The sequence below is a fragment of the Hylobates moloch genome, unplaced genomic scaffold (assembly GCF_009828535.3).
Source record: "Hylobates moloch isolate HMO894 unplaced genomic scaffold, HMol_V3 SCAFFOLD_6, whole genome shotgun sequence".
Taxonomy (NCBI): domain Eukaryota; kingdom Metazoa; phylum Chordata; class Mammalia; order Primates; family Hylobatidae; genus Hylobates; species Hylobates moloch.
Genome location: NW_026652281.1, coordinates 148,581,444 through 148,596,210, shown reverse-complemented (window position 1 = coordinate 148,596,210; position 14,767 = coordinate 148,581,444). Strand labels below are relative to the sequence as shown.

The following is a 14,767-nucleotide window of genomic DNA, read 5'->3' as shown; positions in this document are numbered from 1 at the left end:
CGCCGGGCGCGGTGGCTCACGCTTGTAATCCCAGCACTTTGGGAGGCCGAGGCGGGCGGATCACGAGATCAGGAGATCGAGACCACGGTGAAAGCCCATCTCTACTAAAAATACAAAAAATTAGCTGGGCGTGGTGGCGGGGCCTGTAGTCCCAGCTACTGGGGAGGCTGAGACAGGAGAATGGCACGAACCCGGGAGGCGGAGCTTGCAGTGAGCCAAGATTGCGTCACTGCACTCCAGCCTGGGCGACAGAGCGAGACTCCGTCTCAAAAAAAAAAAAAAAAAAAAAAAGAAAAGCTGCGGTTTGAACAAAATCAAATTGCTGCAACTCTTTTTTCTGTTTTGAGACTGAGTCTCACTCTGTCACCCAGACAGGAGTGCAGTGGCGTGATCTCGGCTCACTGCAACCTCCGCCTCCTGGGTTCAAGTGATTCTCGTGCCTCAGCCTCCCCGAGTAGCTGGGATTACAGATGCCCACCACCACACCGGCTAATTTTTGTATTTTTGGTAGAGATGGGGTTTCACCATGTTGGCCAGGCTGGTCTTGAACTCCTGACCTCAGGTGATCTGCCCACCTTGGCTTCCCAAAATGCTGGCATTACAGGCGTGAGCCACTGCGCCCAGCCTGCTGCAACTCTCGAAAGGAGAGAAGGGTTGGTGCATAAAGGAAGTCTTCTACGGAAACAAGGTGCTTTTGTCACTCCACCTTTCCTGCCATGCCACGCACATGGATTATCTTTTGGGTGGAAGCAGCTTTTCTCAGAGCATGGTGGCCGAGGGTCCCCTTCAGCCTAAGATCCCAACTGTCCCCCAGCCCCTGCTTCCCCTGCCTTGAGGGCTTCAGCTCTGGTAGATATCTTCACCCTTCCAATGCAGCAACTGCACAGAGGCAACAAGGCCCCAAGAGGCTCAAATCCCTCCCCCAAGCCCACCAAGGTCCCCCGGCCCTGGGAACAATCATGGGGCTCAGTGGCACAGAGCCCACCCACCTTCTGCCTTTGGTCTCATCCTCTCCCGGTACAGCTCTTAACACAAAATGTGATGCCATGTCCCTGCCCAGGCTCCCTATTACCCAGGACAACAGCCAAGTGTCATCCTTGCAATCGAGCCCTGTCTACCTTGCAAGCCTCCCCTCTTAGGCATCTTGGTAAGAACCTTCCACGGGGTGAAAAGAGGTTGAGGTGAGCCCCCAGCCTAGTACCAGCTTCCAGAGATCAACCAAGGTACCACCTTACACCAGGGCATCTAGCAGCCTCCATCACTCCCTCTGGCTTGAAGATTTCAGCCTCTTCAGCCCACTCATGGCTGAAAAGCACGTTTGGGATTTTCCTCTTTCTTCCTGGCCCCCATTTCCACCTTCCACAAATGTGCATCACATCACACATCACCTATGTACACACACCCCACACGCAACACTAACAGGGTAACCAGCACTGACTGACCTTAGCTGTCACCTGGCTTCACCCCCAGTCAACCAACTTATTTGACTTCTTTAGCTCTCAGTTTTCCCATCAGCAAAATGGGGACTGTTTATAATATTTATCTCAGAAAAAGATTATATTAGTAACAATCATTACTCTTTTTTCTTTAGTTGAGTTTTGTTTCTTAATCAGCCACTGTGTGTTGAGCACTTCCTCTGTGCTAAGAATCTCTTGAGAGACGTCTTCCTATGTAATGCCCAGAACAACCCTATGAGTTGGTACGATTTTTTTGTTTTTTTGAGACACAGTCTTACTCTGTTGCCCAGGCTGGAGTGCAATGGCTGATCTTGGCTCACTGCAATCTCCGCCACCTGGGTTCATGCGACTCTCCCACCTCAGCCTCTGGAGTAGCTGAGATTACAGGCGCCTGCCACCGCGCCCGGTGAATTTCTGTAGTTTTTAGTAGAGACGGGGTTTCACCATCTTGGCCAGGCTGGTCTTGAACTCCTGACCTCATGATCCACCCGCCTTGGCCTCCCAAAGTGCTGGGATTACAGGCGTGAGCCACTGTGCCCAGCCTGGTACGATTATTATTCCCGTTTTACAGAGAGGGAAACTGAGGCTCAGAGAGGTTACATCACTTGTTCTATGTCACAGAATTGGTGAGAAATCAAGATTCAAATCCAGTCCAGGCTCTCTCCTGCTTCACCCTCGCCTGCCACTGTTCTCCCTCCTCTTCCTCACCCACCTCCTTTCTACTTTTGCAGGACGACAACTGGTTCAGGCCACAGGCCATAGTTTGGGGGTAAGGAGGTTGGAATATTGTCCACAAAAAGCTGGGGCCCTTGGGCTTTCTGCCCCCACCCAAGGGAGAGGGATGGGCCCCACGGCCTCTCCCGCCCAGGCCCCATCCTCTGATCCTTGAGGCTTTATGAAACCCATGCTCCTGTCTCCAGGCAACCTGCCCAGAAAGGGAGGGTCTCTCTGGTCCCAGGAGGGGCAGCCCCCAGACTTCCAGCCACATTCCACACCACCTGGCTCCTCCAGCAGCAGCAGCAGCAGCATCGGGCCAGCCAAGGCTTTCAGAGCTTCTCCAAACTCTGGATTCAAACTGGAGACCTTCACTCCGCTCCAGTGAGGTTTCCCGGTAAAGTCAGCCACTCTCTCCACCTGAAAACGCAGCTCCCCTAACTCTTCCTGGACTCTGGCCCAAGGGGCGCTCTCTGGATTACTGTCATCGAGAGTGAAGCTCACGTTGGCTCCCACTGGCTGGGCACTTGCCCCATGCCAGGGCCCATGTCCGCTCTTCACACAACCTGAGCAGCCGAAACTATTACTATCCCTGTGTTCCAGGTGACAAAGGAAGACACAGAGAGGCCACGGGACTGGCCCAAATTGAACAGAAACTGACAGAGCCACGATCTGAACCCATCTCTGGATCTGAAGCCCATGAGTTTCCCACGGATGGAAAGGGGAGGAGGAAGGCCGGGCCCACCCTGAATCTGAGTGTGGCTCTGATGGGTGCCCCCACCTCCTCAACCCCGGGCTTCTGGCCTCTTTCCTGTCACACTCTGCATACCAACTCAGCCAGGACAGACAGTGACACCGCAAAGGGCCCTTCCCCGCCCCCCAGCCTGTCCATTATGCTCCCAGGGCTATCAGTGTATTGATTGGCAGGGCTGAGCCATCAGCAGGGGAGGGGGCACTGCAGGATGGGGGGTTGGGCCCGAGGGTCGGCCTCCCTCTCCCCATACATCAGCCTTCATGGTACAGATCATCAATATGGGCGCCGCTGCTGCAGGCAGCCAACCCTGGAGCCGTAAAGACCCATGCCCTGTTCTCTCCCTCCCTTTCCTCTTCCCGCTGATCCCTGTTTCAATTCCAGCTCCCTAAAGCCCCTAGGTAGGGAGACTAGCCATCCACGCCCATGAGATAACAAGCCCTTTATTCCAGCATTCAAAGCCCACCACAGTCTTTTCCATCACCTCCATTCCTGGGAATGGATGCGCCAGCCACCCCAGTCAGCTTGGAGCTCTGTGAGTCCGCCAGGCTGATCCCTGCTTCCAGTAGCCCCATTCCACATGCCCGCAAGGCTTTTCCATATACGCGCATAGACACATGCACGCATGCAGAGGCTCACAGTGTCCTCTTCACCCGGTTTGCTCTTATTTCAAGGTCTACGTGAAGCATCTACCCAGGCCAGACCCTCTTGCCCCAGAGTCTGGTTCAAGGCCTGTCATCAGAGTACCTGCTGCACCCTTGAGCTCTTGTTCCCCAGCACATACTCCCAGTTTCTCTCAAGTCTCCAAGGGCTGGGATAGGTGCTGGCCCTCTCTGTGCCCCAGGCCCTGGCACAGACGAGTGGGTGGGGGGATTCAGTCTGGATCCCGGCCCCCAGAGAACCTCTCCCTCAAACCTCCACTCACTGACCCAACATTCCTCCAGCATGCCCGATCTGTGCCAGCTGCTGTGGTGCCTGCAGCAGGGGTCAGACCTCTCTTTGACTTCCAGGAACCCGTGGGCTGGTGGACAAGCCGGCCTTGAGACACCGCAGAGTTGAATGCAGATACGCAGCTCACATTTACTTAACACTTATCATGAGCCAGGTGCTATGCCAAGTGCCTCCCCCGGGCAGGGGGAACTCACCCTTCCAGCAACCCCGGGAGGGAGGTTCTGTCCTGATGCCTACAGGAATGATAAGCCACAGAGAGGCCAGTCAATCACTCAATCACACGGCCAACTGAAGCGTGCTGGGCCCAGAACCCACCCATCCCTGTGAGCCCCGCAGAGTGTCCTGGATCAAAGACAGTGGCCAAGCACTATGCGATTCCAAGGCAGAAGGTGGGATGGGGATCGGGGGAAACAGAGCTGCTTGAAGTACGTGCCATCTCTTTATGGGGAACACTTGGAAGGAAAAGCCTTGGATACCTTCTTCATTCCCCCTCAAAACCAGTCCAGGGCCAGGTATGCAGCAAGTGTCCCATAAATGTTTGTGGATTGTTGATGACGAGCAACACAGTATTTGAGTGCCTACTACATATCTGGTCATCAATTACTCCTACCAACAGGCCAGGGGAGTGGGATTAGTATCCTTATTTTGCCCATGGGGAGGAAGTGGAGACTCAGAGAGGTTAAGGGCCTCGCCCAAGGCCACACAGTCTTGAGTGGTAGAGTGGCAATTAAATCCAGACCTAAGTCCAAAGCCTGTGCTCCCAACTCAGACTGGAGGAGGCCTGATGTCACTGATCCAAGGAACACGTCCTTTCTAGCTTTCTCTAGCACCCCACAGCATGTTATGTACCTAACACAGACAATATAATTGATTGAACAATTACTTTTACTAAATTATTCATTGAGTGTTTTGCCATTGTGCTAGCTACTCTGTGTGCAATATCCCACTTAGTTCTCACAATAACCCTTAAGAAGTAGGTATTTCTCTCTCTTTTTTTTTTTTTTTCAGATGGAGTTTCGCTCCTGCCCAGGCTGAAGTGCAGTGGCGTGATCTTGGCTCACCACAACCTCCGTCTCCCAGGTTCAAGTGATTCTCCTGTCTCAGCTGCCTGAGTAGCTGGGATCACAGGCGCCCACTACGCCCGGCTAATTTTTCGTATTTTTAGTAGGGACAGGGTTTCACCATGTTGGCCAGGTTGGTCTCGAACTCCTGACCTCAAGTGATCCGCCTGTCTCGGCCTCCCAAAGTGCTGGGATTATAGGCGTGAGCCACCGCGCTCGGCCAGAAGTAGGTATTTCTCATGATCCCATTTTACAGATGGGGAAACTGAGATGCAGAAAATTGAAGGTTAAGGAATATTTGCTGAGCAGCTGCCAAGAAGCACAGCCAGGATTCAACCTAGGTTTCCCCTACGCCAAGGTTTCCCCTATGCCCCTATGCATTCAAGCATCACAGAAGCCACTGACCTCACCTCACTGATACCCAGGTGGGTAAATCAAAGCTTAGAGACAGAGGTCAGTGAGCCCAGGACAGAGCCAGGATTGGAACCCAGGTGTTCAGGGATTCCACTCTGTGGCCCACAGGGGGCTTGTCTGTGGCCCCATCCTTGGCACAACAGCATTTTGAATGGCCTGAGGCCTTTTGCCACTGAGATGTCAGAGCAAACACACTGCTAGCAAGCCAGACCAAAGCCCACGGGGCCTACTGACCTGCTGCGGTTTCAGAACAAATCCCCACGCTCAGGCCCACAGTGCTGACAGCAGGCCCAAGCCCCTTCTAAGGGCAGCCCTCCCCTCCATGCACTGCCATGGGGTCTTATGAGTTAGAGAAGAGCCAACACAGCAAAATCTAGGAGCATACAGAGGTTCCTCAGAGCAGCCCTTACCCACAGAAAGGAGAAATCAACACCTCCCCTCCCACAGTGACAACAAGGCAGCAGCCCTGGGGAAGGACTCACTATAGCTGATGGGGGCAGGCAGGGGGCAAGGGAACCCTCCTAGAGTAAGAGGCATAGGAGCAGGGTCTGGACTACAAACAACAGTTTGGGTCATGCACTGTCCCTCCACAACTACTACCTGAGGCAGTAGGGACGATTTCCTTGGTTGTTTTTTCCCATTGTACACACGCAGAAGCTGAGACTCAGGGAAGTTAAGTAACTTGCCCAAGGTCACACAGCAAAGAGAAGGCAGAGCCACACTCCAGAGCCCTCATACAAGTAAGCTTGAGTCCTAGAGCCGGACAGACCCAGAGCTGAATCCAGCTCTGCCTCTCTTGCTATGTGACCAAAAGCAGGTTACTTTATGCACCGGTGCCTCTCTTTTTCTTCCTCTGTAGAATTCCCTAGTTCCAGGCTGGTTGTGAGGCTTGACCTGGATAATGTGCAAAAGCACATGGCTGGCCAGGCACGGTGGCTCACGCCAGTAATCCCAACACTTTGGGAGGCCAAGGCGAGCGGATCACGAGGTCAGGAGACCGAGACCATCCTAGCTAACACAGTGAAACCCCGTCTCTACTAAAAATACAAAAAATTAGCCGGGCGTGGTGGCTCGCGCCTGTAGTCCCAGCTACTCAGGAGGCTGAGGCAGGAGAATGGTGTGAACCCGGGAGGCAGAGCTTACAGTGAGCTGAGATCGCGCCACTGCACTGCAGCCTGGGCAACAGGGCGAGACTCCGTCTCAAAAAAAGAAAAAAGCACATGGCAGCTGGGTGCAGTGGCTCATGCCTGCAATCCCAGCACTTTGGGAGGCTGAGGCGGGTGGATCACCTGAGGTCAGGAGTTCAAGACCAGCCTGGCCAACACGGTGAAACTCCATCTCTACTAAAAACACAAAAATTACCCAGACGTGGTGGCATGCAGGCTGAGGCAGGAGGACTGCTTGAACCTGGGAGGCAGAGGTTGCAGTTAGCCAAGATCGCACCATTGCACTCCAGCCTGGGCAACAGAGCGAGACTCCATCTCAACAACAGTAACAAAAAAAGCACTTGGCATGTAGTGAGTGCACTATACCTGGTGGCCACTATGAATATTGTTGTTGTTTTTAATGGCTTGATGTGAGACTGCACCCCAATTTTCCACACCCACAAGTCTCCTGCTAGAGGACTAGGTCAGAACCAAAAGGCCCTGCAGAAAATGGAAATCTCTTCCCAATACCCCTCTAGTCTCCCTTTGGGGGTCCAGTGTGTCCTTGGAGCTACCTAGGGCAGGGTGGAGGCTGCATCTGTGACCGATGGGCTGCCCCAAGCCTGCTGACACTGGCCGTGCCAACCACAAGAAATTCTAAAAATCCACTTCCTTATCTCAGAGCGGGTGACACTCCTGAGCTTCAGGAATGCTGGTGGGGAGCCCCGCCCCCTCCCCACCCCCTCCCCATTCCCCTCCTCCTCTGCTGGGGAAAGGCTGGAAGAGGAGTGCTGAATCCTCCAGGCCCCAGCCCCCAAATACCCCCCTCTAACTCTGGGACCCTCTCAGATCAACACATTCCAGGAGGATCAGGACCTGCAGACTCCAAGTCAGACACCCTCAAGCCCAGAGACGCCTACCTGGGCTCTCAACATCCCCCCTACACCAGAATCCAAAGAGAATCTCACTGCAGATCCCTAGCATATCCCTAAGGACTCCATGGGCCCAGCAATATTCTTTCTGAATAATTTCAGGATTCCTTGAGAAGAAGGTCCATCTGCTATGGTAGAAAGAATACAAGATCTTGAATCCAGCGTGTTGGGTCTTAGCTATGACCCTGAACAAATCCCTTCCTCATTCTGTGCCTCGGTTTCTCCATCTGTGAAACAGAATTATTACCCTCTCTTGGCCTCCCTGTAGAATGGTTGAAAGAAGCGAACCAGCTTCCCAATGTAAGGGACACTTTAGAATTTCTACAAGCACCATCTTTTTCCTTCACGCAAATCACTGCTTCTGGGACTCAGTTTCTTCCCCTGCTAAACAGGAGGAAGATGTATGTGCCTGCCTCACTCCACTTCACAGTGCTGGGAGAGGAGGAGGCAGAATAGACAAGCCTCTGTTCATCTGGCACTTTCTCCCTTTAAACCAGGAGCTCTTGGAGGCCAGGGACTTACCAGACCTTATTCCCAAGGCAGCAAGAAGCAGGCTCCCAGCAAGAATGTGCTGAATGAATACCTGACTGTGGATGGATGGATGATATTGCTGTAGGAAATTAAAAGGCCAGGTGAGTGGCTCACGCCTATAATCCCAGCACTTTGGGAGGCCAAGGCAGGCAGATCACCTGAAGTCAGGAGTTCGAGACCAGCCCGTCCAACATGGTGAAACCCTGTCTCTACTAAAAATACAAAAATTAGCCCAGCATGGTGGTGTGTACCTGTAATCCCAGCTACTTGGGAGGCTGAGGAGAGTGACTTGAACCCAGGAGACAGAGGTTGCAGTAAGCCAAGATCACGCCACTGCACTCCAGCCTGGGTGACAGAGCACAAAAAAAAAAAAAAAAAAAAGTGCCATCCACTAACACAGCATCCCATCCTCTTTTTGTGCCAAAGGACACTGTCTCCAGCTTCCCTATCCTAGCCAGCTTAAAGAAAGGGTTTAAACCTCACTGAGGAGTCTGGGTGTGGGGGTGGTCAGGCCGAAAGGGGGCGTGGAAGGAAACTTTCAAACTTGAACACTTCTTGTGGTGAGAGAGGAAGTGGCGCTGCAGGAGGGACAAGGGGCTGAGGGGCTGGCAGGAGGGACAAGAGGCCAGGGGATGCCCCCCCACCCCGCCCAGCCTGGCCCACCTCATGCCTGGTCTGTCTGGGGAAGGCCAGGACCTAGCCGAGCCTGGCGGCAGGAACAATGTCAGGCAGGTGCCGGCCGAGCTGCGTGAAAGGCCCAGCCCGGTGTCATTGTCAGAGCTCAGCCAAGTGCAGAAAAGCAATTTACTGGTCACGCCGCTTGCTCCCCACGGAAATTTTTTAAATTCTTCCAATTTGAGCTATCTACGGTGTCCCGAGTCGTGTGGAGAAGGGATGAAGGGATTTTATTAAATTCCCAGCTTCCCACTTCCCAGGGTGGCCAGCGGGTGAGGGCGGGGCTCACCACTTTGGGGGTGGGCAGGACGGTGTCTGGCATTGAATGTGCTCATGGAAACGTAGCTGGGGGCAGGGACCCATTCTGAGCCTGGTAGCCACGGACAGGAAGAAAGGAGGGGCCCAGAAACTCCACTGCTAAGACTGGACCAGTCCTGGAAAACACTGAGCGGGGAGGGAAGGGCGTAGGCGCACCCATTTCCCAGCAGCCACAATGTGCCTTCCTGGGTGGATGAGACCTGGCAAAATGACCCCACGCCCCATCATATACCAGTTCAACTCCATGACCAACCATTTCACAAATGATGCAGAGAGGGAAAGATGGAGCTGGAGCAGGGGTGCAGGCCTAGGCCACTGGATTGCAAAGCCCTGAGCCCTTCCCACCATGCAGAGAGGCCTCCCTGGCCCAGGCTCACCCTAAAGGAGCTTGAACTGCTACCCGCTAAGTGCAGCCTACCCAAACCTCAGCAGGGAGCACGCCTCAGATTCCTGGCAGTTAACATCATGTGGCTCCTACCCCTCATTTCAACCATTAAGGCAACCCCACCTTTGTTCCTGTCGTGTGAATGGGGACACAAGCCTGACAACCTTGCCCATAACTCCCAGGATAATATTTCTTTATCTTTAGGGGTCATAGATGTTTTGAAACTCTGTGGGGAGCAGGCAACCCTCTTCCAGACACAGCACACTTGAGCACCATTTTTGTGTAATGTTTCAGGGGCCTCCCCCTCCCACAATCCCATCCTTTGACACTCCAAGGGTACATGGACCATGGGTTAAAAGCATCAGTCCTATGGCACTTTGGATGCAGAAAGGCCGGTGGGGACAAAGGGGTGAAGGAAGGGGGAAGGTGGAGGTGGTGGGGAGAGGAGGATACCTCACCTGCTTGAAGGCTGCCTCTTGACCTAACCAGGGCAGACCACCCAGCTCTTTCCCAAGATGCTGGCTCTAGCTCTGGCCAGGAGGTGGAGGTGGGATGCAGAGTCCACACTCCCTCCCTCCAGCTCCCCCGGAGAACACAAAGACCACACAGCAGCCCCTCCTGGGCCCCACTTCAAGAAGAACCAACAGCAGCAGGCATCCAGAGGCTTGAGCCACACATCCGCAGGCCTCCCTGCTACTCCATGCCCATTTCATCCCTCCTGCCCCCAGGCACGGCACTCTGGAAAAGAGCTCTTGCCCAGGTCAGACAAGCAGACCCCCTGGAGTGACCCCCGGGCCTGCCCTCTGCTTGGGGACTCAGCTGCAGACCACGCAGGCCATGCCTGGCACTGGCCTCCCTCTTTGACACCAGCCGTTCCCCACCCCCACCCCCATCACCACACAGGGTCACATCTGCTTTGGCAAACAGCCAGTCTTAAGTTACTGACTCCAGTTATATTGATTCAAGGAGTCACTGGGGACCCCAGCCTGGCCAACAGGAGGAAAGAACCCATCAGGTCCGTCCGCCCTTCCATCCCCAAGCCCCACTGGATGCCCCCAGCTCAGTGCCTATCAGGAGGGTAATAACCCTCTCCTGGGCGTGGAAGGAAGATAGCAGGCCCACCACCGCCAAACACTGCAAGAGTCTGTTGAGTCGCAGCAGTGCTCAAGGCACACAACACTCCTTGAGCCAGAAAACCGGGAGAACCACCAATTTCCTGTGCTTAAGGATCGCTCTGGGGATCTCCAGAATCCAGAAGGCTAAGGTCTAAGAATCTTCTCTAATCCCGGAAAGCCACCTGCCTTCCACCGAGGGGGAAGGGTCAGACAACCCTCTTTTGGCCTGTGTCCAGTTCCTCCTGGCCTGGCCCCTTGCAGCACTAGGTGGGTGGGGGCTTGGGGAGCTGACGCTTCCTATTCCCTTTGCCCGCCGCCCCCCCCACCCCCACCATGCAGAGGCAGCCCTGGTCTGGTTCTAATCGGGGCTGAAGTCGGCTCCCTTTTTCGCTCTTCTCTCTCCCTCCCCCCAACCCTTTTTCCTTCATTTCTACAGCTTTGGAAGCCAGAGCGTTCCAACTGTCTGCGTGCCAAGACCTTCCCGAGTCTGAAAGCTGCTGAAGTAACAGATCAGATTTTAGCAAGTGCTTTCCAGGCTGAGCGCCAAGCCCTCTTCTGATTCACGGAGAGCGAGCGAAAGGGGAGCAGGCGGGGAACCAACGAGGGCTGCACCACCTTAGGCGAGGGAGTGCGCAGCGCGACCCGTCCGGGAGCGGCCTCGCGGGCAACGGCCACTCGGCCTAGGCGCCCTCGAGCTTCCCCTCGTCCCGAGCATGTGTGTGTGTCTCAATGCTGCAAGCGCCTTCAAAACCACAGAGTAATTTACAACTGAAGCTTTCTCCCTGGACTCGAAAGCCACTCGGCTGAAAGTCTTTTTGTTTGGAAGCGGCGATGTTAAGGGAAGGTTGGCAGAGAAAACCCCTAGGTCCTACCCCTCGCTGGCTGCGGGCAGGGGTCTTAGAGCTGGGTGTATTGCTGCGGCTGAGCCCGCCGTCTCTGCGGGATCTCCTCCCAGCCGAGGCCGACAGGGGCTGCGACAGCCAGCGCCGCCTCGGACCCCGCGGCAGAGTCCCTTGCCCTTGGCCGGTTCCCCGCCGGCGCAGGGCGCACGCGGAGCCGCCCTTCCGCGCCCTGGGAACAGGTGCACTGGGCTCGGCGCCCAGGAGGGGTGGGGCACAGGGAGGGGGCGCGGCCGGGGAAGGGGGGCCGGCGTGTACCGCGAGGCAGGGGCGGGAGGAGGTCAAAGTCAGGAGCCCACGTACCTGTACCTGGAAGCACAGCAGCAGGAAGTGTAAACACCTGCGGGAAACAGATGGAGAAGCGGTCAGTGGGACCTGAGGAAGGGGGCGCACGGACAGACACGCAGTCGAAGAGTCAGGCGAACCGACGGGCGGGCAGACAGAGGTACAGGGCACAGGCACACGGACAGACAGCCAGGCAAAGTGGGCAGCCCCGCGCGCGGACGCTTACAGGCAAGTGCAGGCGGAGGGCGCTGAATACATCGCTGGGCGGGAGGGAGGCGGCGGCTCCTAGCCCAGCCTGCACATGTCCGCTCCGCGCGGCCGGGACCGGGCGCCTCCGCCGCCGCCGCCGCCGCCGCCGCCGCTGCTGCTGCTCCCTCCTCGCCGGCTGCTGCTGCTGCAGACTCTGCTGCTCCGGGGCGCTCCGCGGCGCGCCCTGCGGCATCAGCGCCCCGCGCGGCTCCTCCCGAGCGCTGCGCCCTCCGGGCTGGCGCAGGGGCTGCGGGGCGGCAGCCGCTGTGCAGGAGGCGCCTGGCCGGTGCGGGGAAGCTTGCTCACTGCTGGCCGGCCGGCCGTCCGGGCGTCCGTGGGAGGCTGGCTGCCCGGCTTAGTCCGGGGACAGCATGCGCGGCAGGTCTGGAAGCCGAGTTGCGCTCTCCGGCCCGGGCGCGGAGCTGCGTGGGGCCAGGGGTCAGCGCTCCGGGGTCGGGGCGCGCGGCTGCAGCGCGAAAGCGTCACGGCCGCTCCGTCTGGGCGCCCGCCGGCTCATGTCTCCTCCTCCGCGTCTCTCCGGCCGTGCGCATCGCCGCCTCCCACCACTGGCGGCGGCCGGGGCGTTTTCTACGCGCGGGCGGCAAGGGGGCGGGGGGCCGGGGGCGGGCCCGGGCCCGAGCCGGCACAATGAGGATGCGGGGCCTGGGGGCTCCCCCCTCGGGGCGCGGCCGGACGGGCGTTCAGCTCGCCTGGGTGCGCCCAGCCCACATCAAAGGCGGCCCTGCCTGCTCGCCTGCCTGCCGCGGCCTCTCGCTGCCTCCTCCTCCTTCTCCTGGCGGCTCGGGGTTGGAGGGGAGGCGCTCAGACTCTCGGCGACGGGACCGGCAGCTCCGAAGGGGCAGGACCCGCGAGACTGAAGCTGGTGAGCGTTGGAAGCCGTCGGAGCTCTGCGCCCGAGCGCAGTGACCCGTTCCTCCGCGCAAACGTTGCCCAAATTGGGCAGGCGATGCTCCCCAACAACGCAGTTAGGTACGGAACGTCCTCACCTGCCCACATTCGCTACTCACACTCACTCACCAGCGCTCTAGTGGAGAGCCGAGAGGGGCGGGTCAAACCCAGCCCCGGGGCGGCTCCACTGAATGGGGGTCGCTTTTACCCGCCCTGTGATCGTGGAGTTTCCCAGCCACCCTCTTGACTGGCTACCCACTTAAGTGAGCCGCCTTCCTCTTCTTACGTCCCTGCCGCTGCGAAGGGGGCTCTGGGGCGTCTCTCCTTCCCACCCCTCGCCCCCTCCAGGGCTCTGGGGTCGGTTCACGGGATCCCAGCTGGACTCTCCCGTAGGCGAGCCAGCTTTGGAAACACACGGCTACCACCAAGCGGCCCCGAGACGTCACTGCAACCCCAGCACGGAAGGCTGCACGCCGGGGAGCAGCCAGCAGGACTCTGGTCAGCGACCACGCTGAGGCCCTCTTCCGGCCTCCTCCCAAAACCGGGCCAAGACTTGCCTCCGTTTGCATACTAGGCAGCTTCGTTCCTTTAACCAGGGCCCCATTTAGGACACTGGTTCTTACCGCCTCCGCCCCTTCCAGAGGCATAATTCCTGTCCTTCCCACCAACCCCAAAACGTAGGTGTTCTTGTCACGCACCTGCCTCACTGTCTAGAGCTGGTGTCAGCCAAGCACTGCTTGGGCCTGATGCTAAGGAAAATAGGTCACAGTGAGAAAGACGCTGGAGTACAGGCTCAAGCAAAACTCAGGAATCTGGACTATTTGGTTAAAGCCTCCTTGCGTTGGCAATGGTTGATGGTCCACTAGAGCATAAAGTGAGGTAGGACTGTCGAACGGTGCTATTTCCTGAAGCCACGAATATAAAACATTAGTAATTGTTCCAAATATCAGGCCTCCTTGCAAGCTATTTTAAGTTCCCTTTCAAAGCTGAGGCTATTTTAAACAGCCTCTGTTTCAACATCGGACACAGTGCAGAAAACCTTTTCAAAACCAGGTGCTGAGGGGAAAATTCCTGCATGAAACTTTTAAGCTGAATTTACTTAGCCATTCTGATTGCCAGAGTTGGACTTGCAAAGTTACTCATAACTTCCCAAGTTCTGCAGAAAATGAATCGATCCCAAGATAGGATGCAATGACCAACCATAAATAGAAATGGACAGAAATGCTCCCACCGATGACCTGAGTCATTGCCGCCATCTTTGATCTTGCTTTATAGGAAGATTGACAAACCCAGTTAAGAGGAGTTTTTGGCTTACCATCTGCTAGTTTGAAGTATCTCCTGGCTAAGAATCATGCTTCCAATTTTCTATATTGTTACTATTTTTTATTACTTGTGAATGGAATGGGTATATAATTATTTATATCCTATCTAAAATGCTTGCAGTATTTTTCAATGCTCAAAGTATATTTGCCAATCTCGCCTACCAAACAAATCAGACTGACCAAAAAGTCCAGCCAAGAGAACAATTCTGAGTAAGAGCATAAACTCAGGAGTCAGAGGTACTGCATTTGAATACTGCCACCAACATTTACTTATAAATTCCAGCAAGCAACGGTTTGAGACTCTGCTTCCTCCTCTACAAAATATGGCTAAGAACAGTAACAACTCTCACAGAGTTGTGAGTACTCAATGAGTGTCTGGCACACAATGAAAACTCCAAACGTTTTAACTGTTAACTAATAATCCTAATTATGGTTTTCAGGTTATTTTCACATTTCTTTCTGAACAATTTCATGAAGTAGGGAGGCAGGATCATTTCCAACTTAGAGTTGAAGAGGCATCTAGTCAGAATGTCTTTTGACTCCAAATCCATTTTATACTACACATTCTTTTCCCCACCACTCACACCCACTAGTTTCATGCGCCTATTTAGCAACATGACCTATTTACCATATGCCTGAATCTTAAATGGGTTA

At 55.5% G+C, this 14,767-nt stretch overlaps 1 protein-coding gene across 3 annotated transcripts in view; it reads right to left on the bottom strand.

Moving 5' to 3' along the window:
- FGF18 (fibroblast growth factor 18) overlaps positions 1-12,727 on the bottom strand; it is a 38,250-nt gene extending 25,523 nt beyond the window's left edge. The window contains exons 1-2 of one of the 3 annotated variants that reach the window (XM_032158616.2): positions 11,860-12,727; positions 11,652-11,688 (exon numbers count right to left, since the gene is read on the bottom strand). In XM_032158616.2, coding sequence (XP_032014507.1) covers positions 11,652-11,688; positions 11,860-11,891 — 69 coding nt within the window. In that variant the 5' untranslated portion in view covers positions 11,892-12,727. The remainder of the gene's footprint in view (positions 1-11,651; positions 11,689-11,859) is intronic. The other 2 variants (XM_058440406.1, XM_058440405.1) reach the window with 2 other exon arrangements.
- Between the last annotated feature and the right edge of the window lie 2,040 nt (positions 12,728-14,767).